This window comes from Haliaeetus leucocephalus, unplaced genomic scaffold (genome assembly GCF_000737465.1).
Source record: "Haliaeetus leucocephalus isolate CR32 unplaced genomic scaffold, Haliaeetus_leucocephalus-4.0 Scaffold162, whole genome shotgun sequence".
NCBI classification, from domain to species: Eukaryota; Metazoa; Chordata; class Aves; order Accipitriformes; family Accipitridae; genus Haliaeetus; species Haliaeetus leucocephalus.
In genome coordinates this window covers 2,232,794-2,245,457 of record NW_010972598.1, presented here as the reverse complement: position 1 = coordinate 2,245,457, position 12,664 = coordinate 2,232,794, and the positions used below count along the sequence as shown (strand labels likewise).

The 12,664-nt window shown below is 38.1% G+C and overlaps 1 protein-coding gene across 1 annotated transcript in view; it reads left to right on the top strand.

Annotated features, from left to right (window-relative positions):
• The window catches only part of WDR64 (WD repeat domain 64), a 76,257-nt gene that overhangs the window by 29,866 nt on the left and 33,727 nt on the right, over positions 1-12,664 (top strand). Inside the window, exon 10 of the mRNA XM_010562943.1 lies at positions 1,130-1,269. Within this exon, the coding sequence (XP_010561245.1) occupies positions 1,130-1,269 (140 nt within the window). The remainder of the gene's footprint in view (positions 1-1,129; positions 1,270-12,664) is intronic.

Sequence of the window (12,664 nt, the reverse complement as noted above, 5' to 3'; positions counted from 1 at the left end):
GAGAGAGGGAGGGACTGGCCAATAACAGTAGGTTGAACAAGCTTAAGGAAGATCCCTGGAGAGCAGACTGTAAGAGCTCTTCTCTTTGTTAACAAAACTGAGCTGAGCATTGTAGTCTTGAGGTTGGGTGAATGTTCTCTTGGGGCATGTACTTCCTAGTCTATGATTTTTTTGGCTTTCTGCGCTTCACTTTAAGCTGAGAGAAAACTAAAGCTCAAACTGAAGTCTAGACAAAATGTGGCTGTTTCATTTATTTTATGCAAAATAGCATGTTCATACAATTCATACAACTGCAGTATTTGCCAGGAATTGCAAGTTAAAATATAAATTAATTCATGTCAAATTTAAACTGGGCTCAAGTTTTCTTGAAACTCCTGTGAAAGATATGAAATACTTCAGTGCACTAGGTACAGTTGTGTTTACATCAGTATGTAAACCCAGGAGTTTACTAATACATTTTTAACATCTTTGGTGTTTTGAAATATTTATGGAAACTATTATGAAAATAGTACCAAAAGATTCATCTATAATGCAGTCAAGGATTATTCCCTAAATTGTAGGTAACTTTAATGTTTGAACATACAAATAAATATGAAAGACCTAATTCCCATTTACTTCAAGAAACAAAATCACTCATCAGTAGTTATTGTTTCCTACCTGCCCTCAACTTTCATGCCTGCTCCCTTTCCTGTTCTGCACACCCTCCCTCTTCCATGGCTTCATTTCCATCCCTTCATTTCCTGGCTAAGTAGACACAAAAATTGTTTTAACATTTTTCTAAATTAGATCTTTGAAGGAAAAATCTAAGCCCCAGTTCTATTTCTAATGAAGTATTCTGCTCCTATGAGACTAATGCATGTAGTCACATCCAGTGTCCCTGACATTCCTCTAGCAAAATAAAAAGGCTTTGAAAGTCAAATCAGTTATGTGTTTTTAATACAAGTTTGGGAATAAGCAAGGAAAACATAAGCTGGAATCCAGCCCTTAGAATGAAAAATTTACGTCCTTATGTGGGAGTTGCCTTCATGATGAAAGCAGAGACTTATCAACACTAAGCTCTCCATTACGAAGCTTATTTGTAATACCAGTGACTATGCAGCCTTTCTGACTCTTTTTTTTTTTCTTTCAGGTCGTGACAAACTCCTTCGTTTGTGGCATCCAGCTATTAATAGTAGGCCTACAGGGAAGCTGTCAGGACACCAACATAGTGTTGTGGAAATTGTGACAAATGAAAAAGATCAACATGTCATCAGCCTTTCCTCTGCAAAGGTAAAACACTTTTCTTAACTTCATGGAAATCAATGCTATAAATGCAAGTAGGAATCTGGTTTTGAGTAAGTACTACTGGTAGTATCTAGTCCTAATCTCATTGCTTATCAAGTTCATTTATTTTAATAAAAAGGTGGAGTTCTAGCTTAAAATTTCCAAATTATTTTATATTGAGAAACAAGACTAGAACGGAACTATTTGACGTATTTTCTTTCTCATTGTGACAAAAGAATACTTAAAATAGTAGATTTTAACATTCTGGTAATTTCCGTATTACTTTGGCAACTGCCAGAGTTATAACAGAACCTCTACCTGCATGCTTCATTCAGTAGTGATCACCTGCAAAGACTTCCTACAGCTTCATCTACCCTTCTGCCTGTCAGCCTGCTAAATCCATAGGTGAACTTTTTCTTACACTGGTGACTCTATACATCACGTTCAACTATTGACCTCTTTCTGACCAGTGTCTTTTACAAGGCTTACTGATCCAAAACATTGTCCATGAACAGGAATACTAATAAAATCAGTAATAAAACTTCTTCAACCAAATATTGCAAGATTCTGCTGGAAATGGATGTGTTTCCTTTAAGTTATTGGTGAAATCATGGCACCAGTAGTTTATGTCATTTGTCAAAATGAGATTGTTCAGGAGAGAATAAAAACTACTAAAAATATGTTACAAAAATACATGAGAAGACCCTGAAGGAGTAGTTATGAATGGCTATGGAGCTCTTTCAAGAGTGGTCCTATGCAATATTTTCAATATTCAGCAGAATTCAATATTTTCATTAACATCTACAATGATGGAATAGAGAGCATATGTACTAAATTAACTAGTTGCCCCAAACTGGTTAAGGCTGCAGGCCCTAAGCAGAAGTATTAGAATTCAGAATGGTCATTAAAATTGGAGGTGTGATCTGTGAAAAATACCTCCTATAAAGCAATAAGGACCTAATATAGTTAGTTCTGATGGGTTGACCCTGGCTGGACGCCAGGTGCCCACCAAAGCCGTTCTATCACTCCCCCAGCCTCAGCTGGACAGGGGAGAGAAAAATATAACAAAAAGCTTGCTGGTCGAGATAAGGACAGGAGATATCATTCACTAATTACCGTCACGGGCAAAACAGACTCAGCTTAGGGAAAATTAGCTCAATTTATTACAAATCAACCAGAGTAAGGTAAATGAGAAATAAAACGAAATCTCAGAACACCTTCCCTCCACCCCTCGCTTCTTCCCGGGCACAACTTCACTCCCAGATTTCTCCACCAAGCCCCCCCAGCAGCACAAGGGGGACAGGGATGGGGTTTACGGTCGTCACACGTTATTTTCTGCCGCTTCACCTCCTCAGGGTGAGGGCTCATCACACTCTTCCTCTGCTCCAGCGTGGGGTCCCACCCACGGGAGACAGTCCTTCACGAACTTCTCCAACGTGGGCCATTCCCATGGGCTGCAGTTCTTCACGAACTGCTCCAGCGTGGGTCCTTTCCATGGTGTGCAGTCCTTCAGGCACAGACTGCTCCAGCGTGGGTCCCCCACGGGGTCTCAAGTCCTGCCAGAAAACCTGCTCCGTGGGCTCCTCTCTCCACAGATCCGCAGGTCCTGCCAGGAGCCTGCTCCAGCACGGGGTTCCCACGGGGTCACAGCCTCCTTTGGGAACCCACCTGCTCCAGCGTGGGGTCCTCCCTGGGCTGCAGGTGGATATCTGCTCCACCGTGGACCTCCCTGGACTGCAGGGGGACAGCCTGCCTCACCATGGTCTTCCCCACGGGCTGCAGGGGAATCTTCGCTCCGGCGCCTGGAGCATCTCCCCCTCCTTCTTCACTGACCTTGGAGTCTGCAGGGTTGGGTCTCTTACATGTTCTCACTCCTCTCTCCAGCTGCCGTTTTCTGTCTGTCCCAACTTTTTTTCCTTCTTAAAAATGTTATCACAGAGGCGTTACCACTATCACTGATTGGCTCGGCCTTGGCCAGTGGCGGGTCCGTCTTAGAGCCGGCTGGTATGGGCTCACTCTCTCTCGAACACAGGGGAAGCTTCCAGCAGCTTCTTACAGAAGCCACCCCTGTAATCCCCCCCCCCGCTACCAAAACCTTGCCACATAAAACCAACACATTAGTCTACTGAGATATCCATCTATCTCAAAGTTTTCCAGCTTTTTGTTGGGTTATGTAGGAAATATTACTGAGCTATTTATTCTGTTCGTGCTGCTCCTCTGCCATAATTTCTTACCACTGCTCATTGAGGTGCCAGTAAATGCCACATTCTCATGTCTTTAATAACCCACACCCTGAAAATACATCATCAGAAATATCTTATCTTCACATAATCCTGGAGCCATAACCATTCCCCCTTCCTCACTCCTATAAATTTATACCTGTCTGTTCTATAGGTAACTGTACATTTGCTACTGGCATACATTACTGCTGAACTAGGGAGGGTTTTGACAGATAGCCTGGAAGGTATACATGTAGGAAAAATGGAATAAGACGTGAGACATGACTAAAGGGGAATGAATGTACATGAAGATATTTATAGAAAAGCAACTAAGAATGATGGCCCTGGGGCAGTAAATCTCTTGAGGGCAGAAGATCAGTTGAGGTCCCTTCTGAGCCTTTCTGTGATTCAATATGATGACTCAGAGGGAAACAAAATCTATTTTACAAGTCTCCAAGTATGTGGACACCTGAGCTTAACTAGATGTACCTAAGTTGTGCCAATGATATCAGTAAGATCACTTGTACCTGAAAATGAATATGTGAAAGTATGTTTTGATTAAAAACTACGTCTTTAAATAGCGCTGTGAGTTATAAGGCAGAAATTACACTTCTCAAAAAATAAAAATAAATACAGGTAAATTCCTAGACTTTCAAAAGTCAGGTAAATATTGTGGTCATAGTTGAAAACTATATCAAAAAAGAAGGGATCCCTCACAGAGAAGTATAAAGGACTTTACAAATAAAGTGACAATCACTCTGTGCCTCAAAGAATTTACAATCTGTAGATGATATATGGTATACACAATAGCAGAGGAAGGTCACCTGTAACAGGATTGCTTCCAAACCAGTTAAAGCACATTTGTGTTTGTACAGAAAAGAACCAGTTATTATACAAAAGTATGCAACTTCCCAGGGAACTTTTAATGTTACATTAAACACAGAATTTTTTTCCACCTAAAACACAAAGACCAATTTACTTTCCAATCTGCCTAGCATAAGAAAAATCAAAATAATTTTCTCTATTTTGTTTTCATCTTTCTGTGACTGTGATATAGGAGGTTGCTGAAACAAAACAAGGAGAGCCTATATATCTTCACTGAAAATAAGTTAGAGAGATATCAATGATCTCATGGAAGCATTGTAACCAATGGAAACAAAATCTTTTTATATTCAACAGAGGTTGCATTAGCTGTTTGAAAGAATAGAAGAACTAGGGAAAAGCTTAGGAAAATTAAATTAATACTTTTTCTGGACATTCCCAAAATTAGTTTAACCTAAAACATGTCAGATATATTAATATTAAAATAAAAGCTTTGTTATTGTTCCATTTTTCAGCTAAAAGTACAGAACAAGATAAAAAGTAGGGAATACTTTTTTTTTTAATTGTTGTATTACCACATTTGAAGGCTCAGACTAATTTTATACTTAATGGCTATTTTTCTTGAAATATATTGAAAATTTTCTGATTTACTGTAAAGATATTTTTATGCTATATAAATTGCAAAGCTTCAAAACAGCATCATAAAGGTAAACCTAAGTCTAATGCACTAGGGAAATGTTTTCCTCTGATGACAGAACCTGAAAGAAGATTGTAGTATTTGTCCTGTCACTGTCACGTTAAACACTATGTTCTTTACATAGATGTATATTCACAGACCAGAGTATTCTTTATACTGTCAAGGCCTCTATCAGAAATGCAGTAAGTTTCTGTGTATTCTGTGTATTGTTTGTTTCCATTTCCTTCGGAAGTGAGATGTGAATGACCACAGCCTCATCTTCCCAGTCAAGTTTAGTTTCTTAATTCTCACCAGGCATAGATAGTCCTTATTTTCTGACACAAGTGACTGTAGTGAGAAAGTTATAGTTTCACAGGTGGACAATCATAGCTTCTATCAGAGAACCAGGGGAAGTTAAAGAAAGATGGGAAATTTTTATACATCATACAAGAAGAATACAAAAAACCTTAAAGGTTACAGTAGATAAACTTCTCACTATTTTTAGCTGTTCTTTAAAGGACTTGAGAAATAGATGATAAATGATTTATTAAACTTTCACTACGTTTGCACTTCGTACTCGTAAGACCTGGCCTTGGCATAAGCCACTACTGTATTTTGTGGAATAATATGCATGTCAGAATAAAGAAACTATTTTGTATCTGTCCTTCTCTACCTCCCATCACTTCTCTTGTAAGCAGACACATGCTGATGATGTTCAGTACTGTAGGGTCAGTAGTTCCCATGGGCATCCTACATCTTTTCCCCTGCAAGCAGAGACCTTAATTGCTTAAGGGATAGATTATATCTGTTAAAAAAAAAAATCTTAAAATGTTTTGAGATTAGGGTAATATGTTAAACATTCTTGCCTTTGTTACTGGCCCACGGGTCAGACAATGGGAAGGCCTGGACAGTGGGAACAGGGGATATTCCTGTGAAATATATTTAGGAACCTTTTAGTGAAAAAAATTTCCCAGACTATTTTCTTGTTTAAGTTAGATTGCATATATTGCACTTAACTTCTGGCTTTGACTCCCGAGAATTGTAACATGTAATTTCTTATATTACTTTATGAAGAACAACAAGACTTAATGTTGGATAGATGGCTTTTAAGATATTATGTGAGCTGCATTCCCGGGGACTAATATCCATGGAGGCAGAAAGCTAGAAAGCATATTCTTTCAGACTGTATTTAAGGAAATCAAATAGTCAGCCTTTCGGTAGTCAGTTTTCTTTGGTATGTTTTCTATATAGTATTAACTTTCTATATTAACAAAGTGTAAGAACGTTTTAAAACAAGGATTCAAACAAAGAATTTTACTACCTTGCTTTGCCCTCATTTGACCTCAAAGGACTTTTAAGACTGAAAAGCCATACACAAATGTACTCACAAGAATATGTCCACAGCCCATATGTAATTGATTTACACTACAGAGTTCAAAAGTAAGGGATCATATTGGCTTTTGGTTTCAGACTTGTGCTGCAGCAAGGGTTTGCAGTCTGAAGAAGCAATGGCTGAGTTAGTTAGGGGGTGGAAAAACTCCAGTGAACGGTTTTAAAGATACCACAAATGTTACACATTTTTTACAATAGTACTAGGGGATTCAGTTGATGGTATTAGCCTTAGTTCCATACTACAGAACATTAATGTATGCCTTAGTTTATACAGAAATGTAAAAGTGAACCAATCCTACACCATGGTTTAACAGCACTAGTGCAAAAAAACAGAAATCACAGGGGTTTTGTATTCCAGTGGAAGAGCCAGTTTACAAGACTATTAGCTCTAACAGTCTTAACATCCCAGAGCATGGAAAACAAAGAGTGGCACCCAGGAGGAGAGGGAGGCATCAGTGTGTCAAGGAAGTATCAAAAGAAAATTTCATGCAACACAATGGCCACGATACAAAACAAATGTCTTTGTGAAGAGAATAGTATGATCATGCAGACCTGACGTCAAAAACTAAAACTCCATAAAGCAAAAGGGTTGTCTTCTTTGTTTCTGAAGTGCAAGTGTTCTTCAGAACCAGTAAGTTACTTGTAACTGCATGCTAGATTAAAGGCAATATTGAAGTTATCCAAGGAGTTTAGGAAAGCAGATATAAATAAAATATTTTGTGTTATGCTCATTTTTAAGACCTTCTCTTTAACCGTATGTCAAAAACTGTAAATAGAAATAAGTGAAAGATTTTTAACACAAGGGTCAGTATTATGCACTGAGGGAGATTGTGCCAGTGTCATAACTTAAATGAGGAAGTACATTGTTGCCTTTTTGTTGTAAGGCCTTTTAGCATATGTTTTATTTGCACTGTGTGCAAGCAATTGGTTGATCAGTGCAAGCATTTCAGGTGTTTTCTGTGGCTGCAGTTTTTGCTTCTGAAGTCTGATTTTAATTTCGATTCCATGAGTTAGTCTTTTTATTGGGAAATATGACTACATAACTGTTTAACCTATTTGATCTGTGATGACTTGCAGTATTTAAAAAAAAAAAAAGCAGTCTGATTATCTGCAAGTCCAATTGTTGAACATGCCAAGGATCAATTAGACCTATACAATGCTTGTTTTGTTCAAGTTATTTTTAAGATGCATGTGCTTTATTTTAGGAGACTGTTCTGCTTGCTTTTCATCTGTTGCTGGATGGTCTGACTGGATTTCAGTCAACCTTTTCTGACACTGCCCAAGTCTGTTCACATGACTTATCTTTGTGAGTTAGATGATTCCAAAAGTACAGATTACTCAGCAGGTCACTTGTGTCTACAGAGAAGTCCCGTGTGTATGTGGTAGTGGAGGGAGGGACAGAGGGAAGGAGGAAAAGGGTGGAGCAGAGCTCTGGAATGGTTGGGTGTTATAACAGGTTTAGGGAGCTCTTAGTAAATGCAGATCTCTAGTATAAGGAGGTTTACTGCCTCAGACAGTCTACTTAAACCCCCCACCTTTCTAATCTCTATTTGCAGTGAACCCGTGCTTAATCCCACTAAATGATACAGAAGCTGAAAGTCTCTAATTCCATAAATTACTAATCACATAAACATGGATTAAAAATACTGCAGAAACTGCATAAGTTACATTCATTCAGCAAGGTATATTTTAACCTTTATTTATTATGATAAATGTGCAATCCACCTCCTGAATGAACTGGAGAATTTGACTGGCAATTGTTTTAACATAGGCCTTGCTACACTGTGTATTGACATTACCTTGCTGAAAAGTAAAACATGAGTACTGTGTGGATTATTTTCTTTAAATCAGATTCTTAAGCACTGTAGTCTTCATTATCATAGCTCATAATTGCAGGCTGAGTCTAAACTGTGAAGTTCAATAATTCTGTCCAGCTCTCTCATCCTGGTGCAAAACTTGGCTGCATCCCCACTAAGCGTTAGCGTAAGGACTGATACGCACACCATTCTCTTGCACCCTACATCCCAGCACAGTTATCTCCACTGAAATGAACCTAGGCATGAACAAAACCGAGATTCTCAGCACTGTTTGTCCAGGTTCCCATCCGGATTATCAGGGACCAAGGGCTCTGGGTTGAACTGCATCACACTATTGTTTCAGTGTACTGCACAGTTCAGATATAATGGTAAAATCTACATGTACCATTGTGGCACTTGACCCAAGTACTCTGGTCAAGCTTAGATATAGACATTGTGCTCTCAGCACCTCCTGTGGTAAAACAAAAAAAATCTGTGGCTTGCACTTTTGAAATTAGTCTTGTTTCTGTCAGTCCCCCTGTATGTAAGGTAATCTTAAAGGAAATATTAATTAATCTAGTGCTGTAAACTAAGTATAAAAATCAGAAGTACAGCTCTACTATAATAAAATTAATATGGATGATCTTGATATGGATGTTCTTCAAGAAACAACAAACCAGTCAAAGTGGTGTTATACAATATAATGCATACACAGCTGGAGATAAGTCTGGATCTTTCTTCAATCTCTTCTAAAAGGAGAGCTGATGCCAAAATCTGAAATGTATATGCATGGCTTCTTGGTTTGCAAGGAGAAAAATAGTCACTGCCAGTGCTGAATTAGTCACTAGATCTTACATCTTTCTAGAATCATGACATGATGTAAAATGAGCATCAGTCAAATACAAATAGCATCAGTGAAAGAAAAACAGTATCAAAGGTGTTCCTTATTCTTCCATCTGCTGTCTGAGCAGTGTTGTCTTCTTGCAGAACTTTGGGGTTTTTTTGTGGTAGACCTCAATAGATCGGCAGAGAGAGTGCCCTCACTTGGGTGTCAAAAATCAGTACTATATTTGGTGGCAGACAAGCCCAGATCACATTGCACTGAAACTTGGAATTCATGTGAATTGTTTTGAGCAGACTTCTTTATTCACCTGGGGGCATTTTTGCCAGTGTGCAATACAGCTTTCTGAAAAACATTGAAAAAACCTTCCGTGATACTTAATTTAACTGAAAACAGATTGCCCTGAGCCAGTAATAACAAAACAAACTTAGTATTATGACAACAATTAAGAAACTATTTTGGAATTTGAATTCAAATGATGGTTCCATTTAAGAAAATGAAGATTCCTTAAACTAGTCCAGCACATGAGCACTTTGTCTGCTCCAATATTATAAGGAATTCTTGATGGAACAAATTATTAGTAAACTGCTGTCAGGCAGCTATTAAAAAATTATCTATACATTGGATTCTCTTATCACAAAAATTGAACTTTCTTGGTTTAATAACATAAGAATATCTACAAATTAGGCAGATCCATAGATCTGCAAATAATTTCGATATGTCCTTTAGTCATATGAATTAGTATTTCCACAGTAGTGACACTGAGGAAGAGGGGAGGGCACAGGCAGAGATTGTCATAATTCTGTGCTGCTGGACTTGCTTCAGAATGTAATATTCCTGGAAATAAATTTGTTCCTGATATTCCAGGTTGTGAAGACCTTAAAGGTAACAGTGTGCGTAGGTGCAATTACAGTTGTAGTCCACAGCCATGTCTCTTTTTCTTCAGCTGTTCAGTTAAGTGAATTTACCAGGAGTTCTGAAATATCAATGTGATCTATTTGTTCCTAATCATAGGAACAGGTTCCAAATAACAGGAACATGTTCCAAATCTTGTGTTGAGATTTCCCACAAACACAAACTATTCTCTGTGTAAAATTATGTACCACAGACCATCAGGAACCACATTCATCACAACTAGACTTACAGTGTGTCTGTCTTGATTTATGTTTTGGTTGAAAATATTTCCAAAAAGGAAGTACTGTTAAATTTGTCTTTTGTGGTATTAAGGTATTAACTTGTCTTTTGTGTCATTGCACCAAAATACAGACTCGGATTTTCACATAAAACATGGACTCTTTGCTAAAGTGTCAGCACGTTGAAGTCATAGATTAGGTTATCAGCATGAAAGTGAAAGTGTATGTATTTAACTGTAAATACAAATGTACATAACTCTTTGATTGGAATTATTCTGCAGAAGCCACTAACCCAGTTTTCAGGAAGCACTTTTTCCAGAATAGCTGCAACAGCCTATTCTCTTGATTTGTGGCTGTAATTTCATTGATACGTATCATTTAGGAGTTAAAAAAAGAGGAATGAGTGATGTATTTCCCACTGTTACAACTATTTTACACCTTCTCTCTTAGGTCTGAGGGAGTACAAAGTAAAATAATATGGCTTATTCAAGCACTTAAACAGTATCTTTTTTATTGAAGAGAAATGCTGGTAGAATATGCAAGTCCTTTAAAAAGTGCTATCTTTGGACTTGGAATTACAGCTAAGCAGCATCCTTGAATGCTTCAGGATACACTAGATAGACAATGAACCATGACATGAGTTGGATGTTTCAAGCCAGGCAAGGCAAGACTGTCCTGTATAAAGGTACTTGATCTGCCTGGTTACTACATTGGCACTATTGCATTTTTCTACAAATATCAATACTGTAATTTAATAGAAATTGCTAGCCTTTTTTAAAAATGGGCCCAATCAGCTGAAGAAGTAGTTCTACAGGGTGCATGGTAATACGAGAGCAATCTGTGGGGTAGAGAAATATGGAAAACTGACCTGACACTCCAGCCTAGATAGAAGAATGCTGCATAGGAAATCTCTGCTGTGTTTGTTTTTTTCCTCTCCTTCATGTCACTCAGCCCTTCATTGCCCCTTCCTCTCTATAGTTAGTTTGCCCATTCTTATTCTTATCCTGCAGCCTGAAGCATTTATTACCTCATTTTTTCATATTACAGAACTCTTTGAATGCATTCAGGAAGCATCAAGAAAAAAAACCCACTCATAGGGACAGGGGCTATTAAGCCTGGAGATGTGGCAGGAAGCAGGTCATTATCTGAAAGATGATCTTACACTCATGACGCTCTGTGGAAACAAGAAGATTAAGGCCAATGGCAGAGACGAGACCAGACTGCCTAGTCCTTGTACTGAAAGGCTGTGAAGCAGTGATAACCGCTCGCTCTCTCACTTAGTGTGGAGCGGGAATTCACAACTACAACAGTGGAGACTTCTTGAATTGTCAATGGAAGTCAGTAAGCCAAAATTTGCTACACCAGTTGTTCCACTGATTTTACTAGAACACCTCCAGTAGTGGGTTTGGTTGAATTAGACCACTTAAGTGAGTCAGGTGCGCAAGATTTGAGCCTACAGGCTTCAATGCGTAAAAACAATCTCAGTTTTGTTTGATGATCAGCTGTGCTAGGGTAGGGAGTATATTCCCAGCCTTTATACCACTGTACAGTATCATTTGTAAACAACACAAAACCTTTGTTTTACATTAGTTAATGGAATGTTTTTTTGGTCTTTTTCTCTTTAAAAGTAATTTCTTTTTTGGCAGCTAATACTGAAAGAGCAATACACACATTTACACGTGGCAGGAGAGTAGTGTAACAAACAGGGTGATTTCTCACATCTCCTTTCTGGGGCATGGCAGAGTTTCATTCCATTCATAATTCCTTCAAAATCTGATGCAGCCAGCTTGATGCAAGCACATAAACACTTTCTTGCTGAAAGTTGCCCATACTAAATTAACTCTGTTATATATAAGTTAGTTTTATTCTTACAGAACCCAAGGGCTGATTTTTAGTGTTTCAGGGAGGATAAAGGGAGGTAAGATATGTTATTAATTTTTGTATTTTCTGACTTTTGCAAATTTACTCAAACCTTAATGTTATCAGTCTCCAATCCTCTCTCTCCAGATTTGCTTAATGGCAAACTGGCTGTGCGACATCCCAGTGGGAAGTCATAAATGTCTTTTGCCTGTCTGGAACTGAGCAGGCCTGTGTAGGTCAGTGTGGATGTTTATCTAACCTATTGTGAAAGCACATGACATTGTTTTAAGGATATATTTATAATACAGTCATTTGTCTTCCCGAAAAATGAGAGTAGCTGAGCTGGAAGCACAATGTTTAATTTATGTCGAACCATTGCTAATCGTGGCTCTTACTGGAATGTACTGTATATCAACAATATTGAATTTAATCTAGATAATTTGAAAAAGAGGCATTTGGGAAATCTGCTCCAGCCATCCTTCACAGAAATTATGTGGCCACATCTATATCAGATGCATTTTTGATATACTGCTTTGAAAGTCAAAGTTAATCCTTCCCTTGCTGCTATGCTCTTATTCTCTTTGGTTTATTTGCTCCTCCCAGATAGTAAGAATTTTATTCTCCTCTTATATTGCATAATCCTTCCAGAACATTGAGTATTC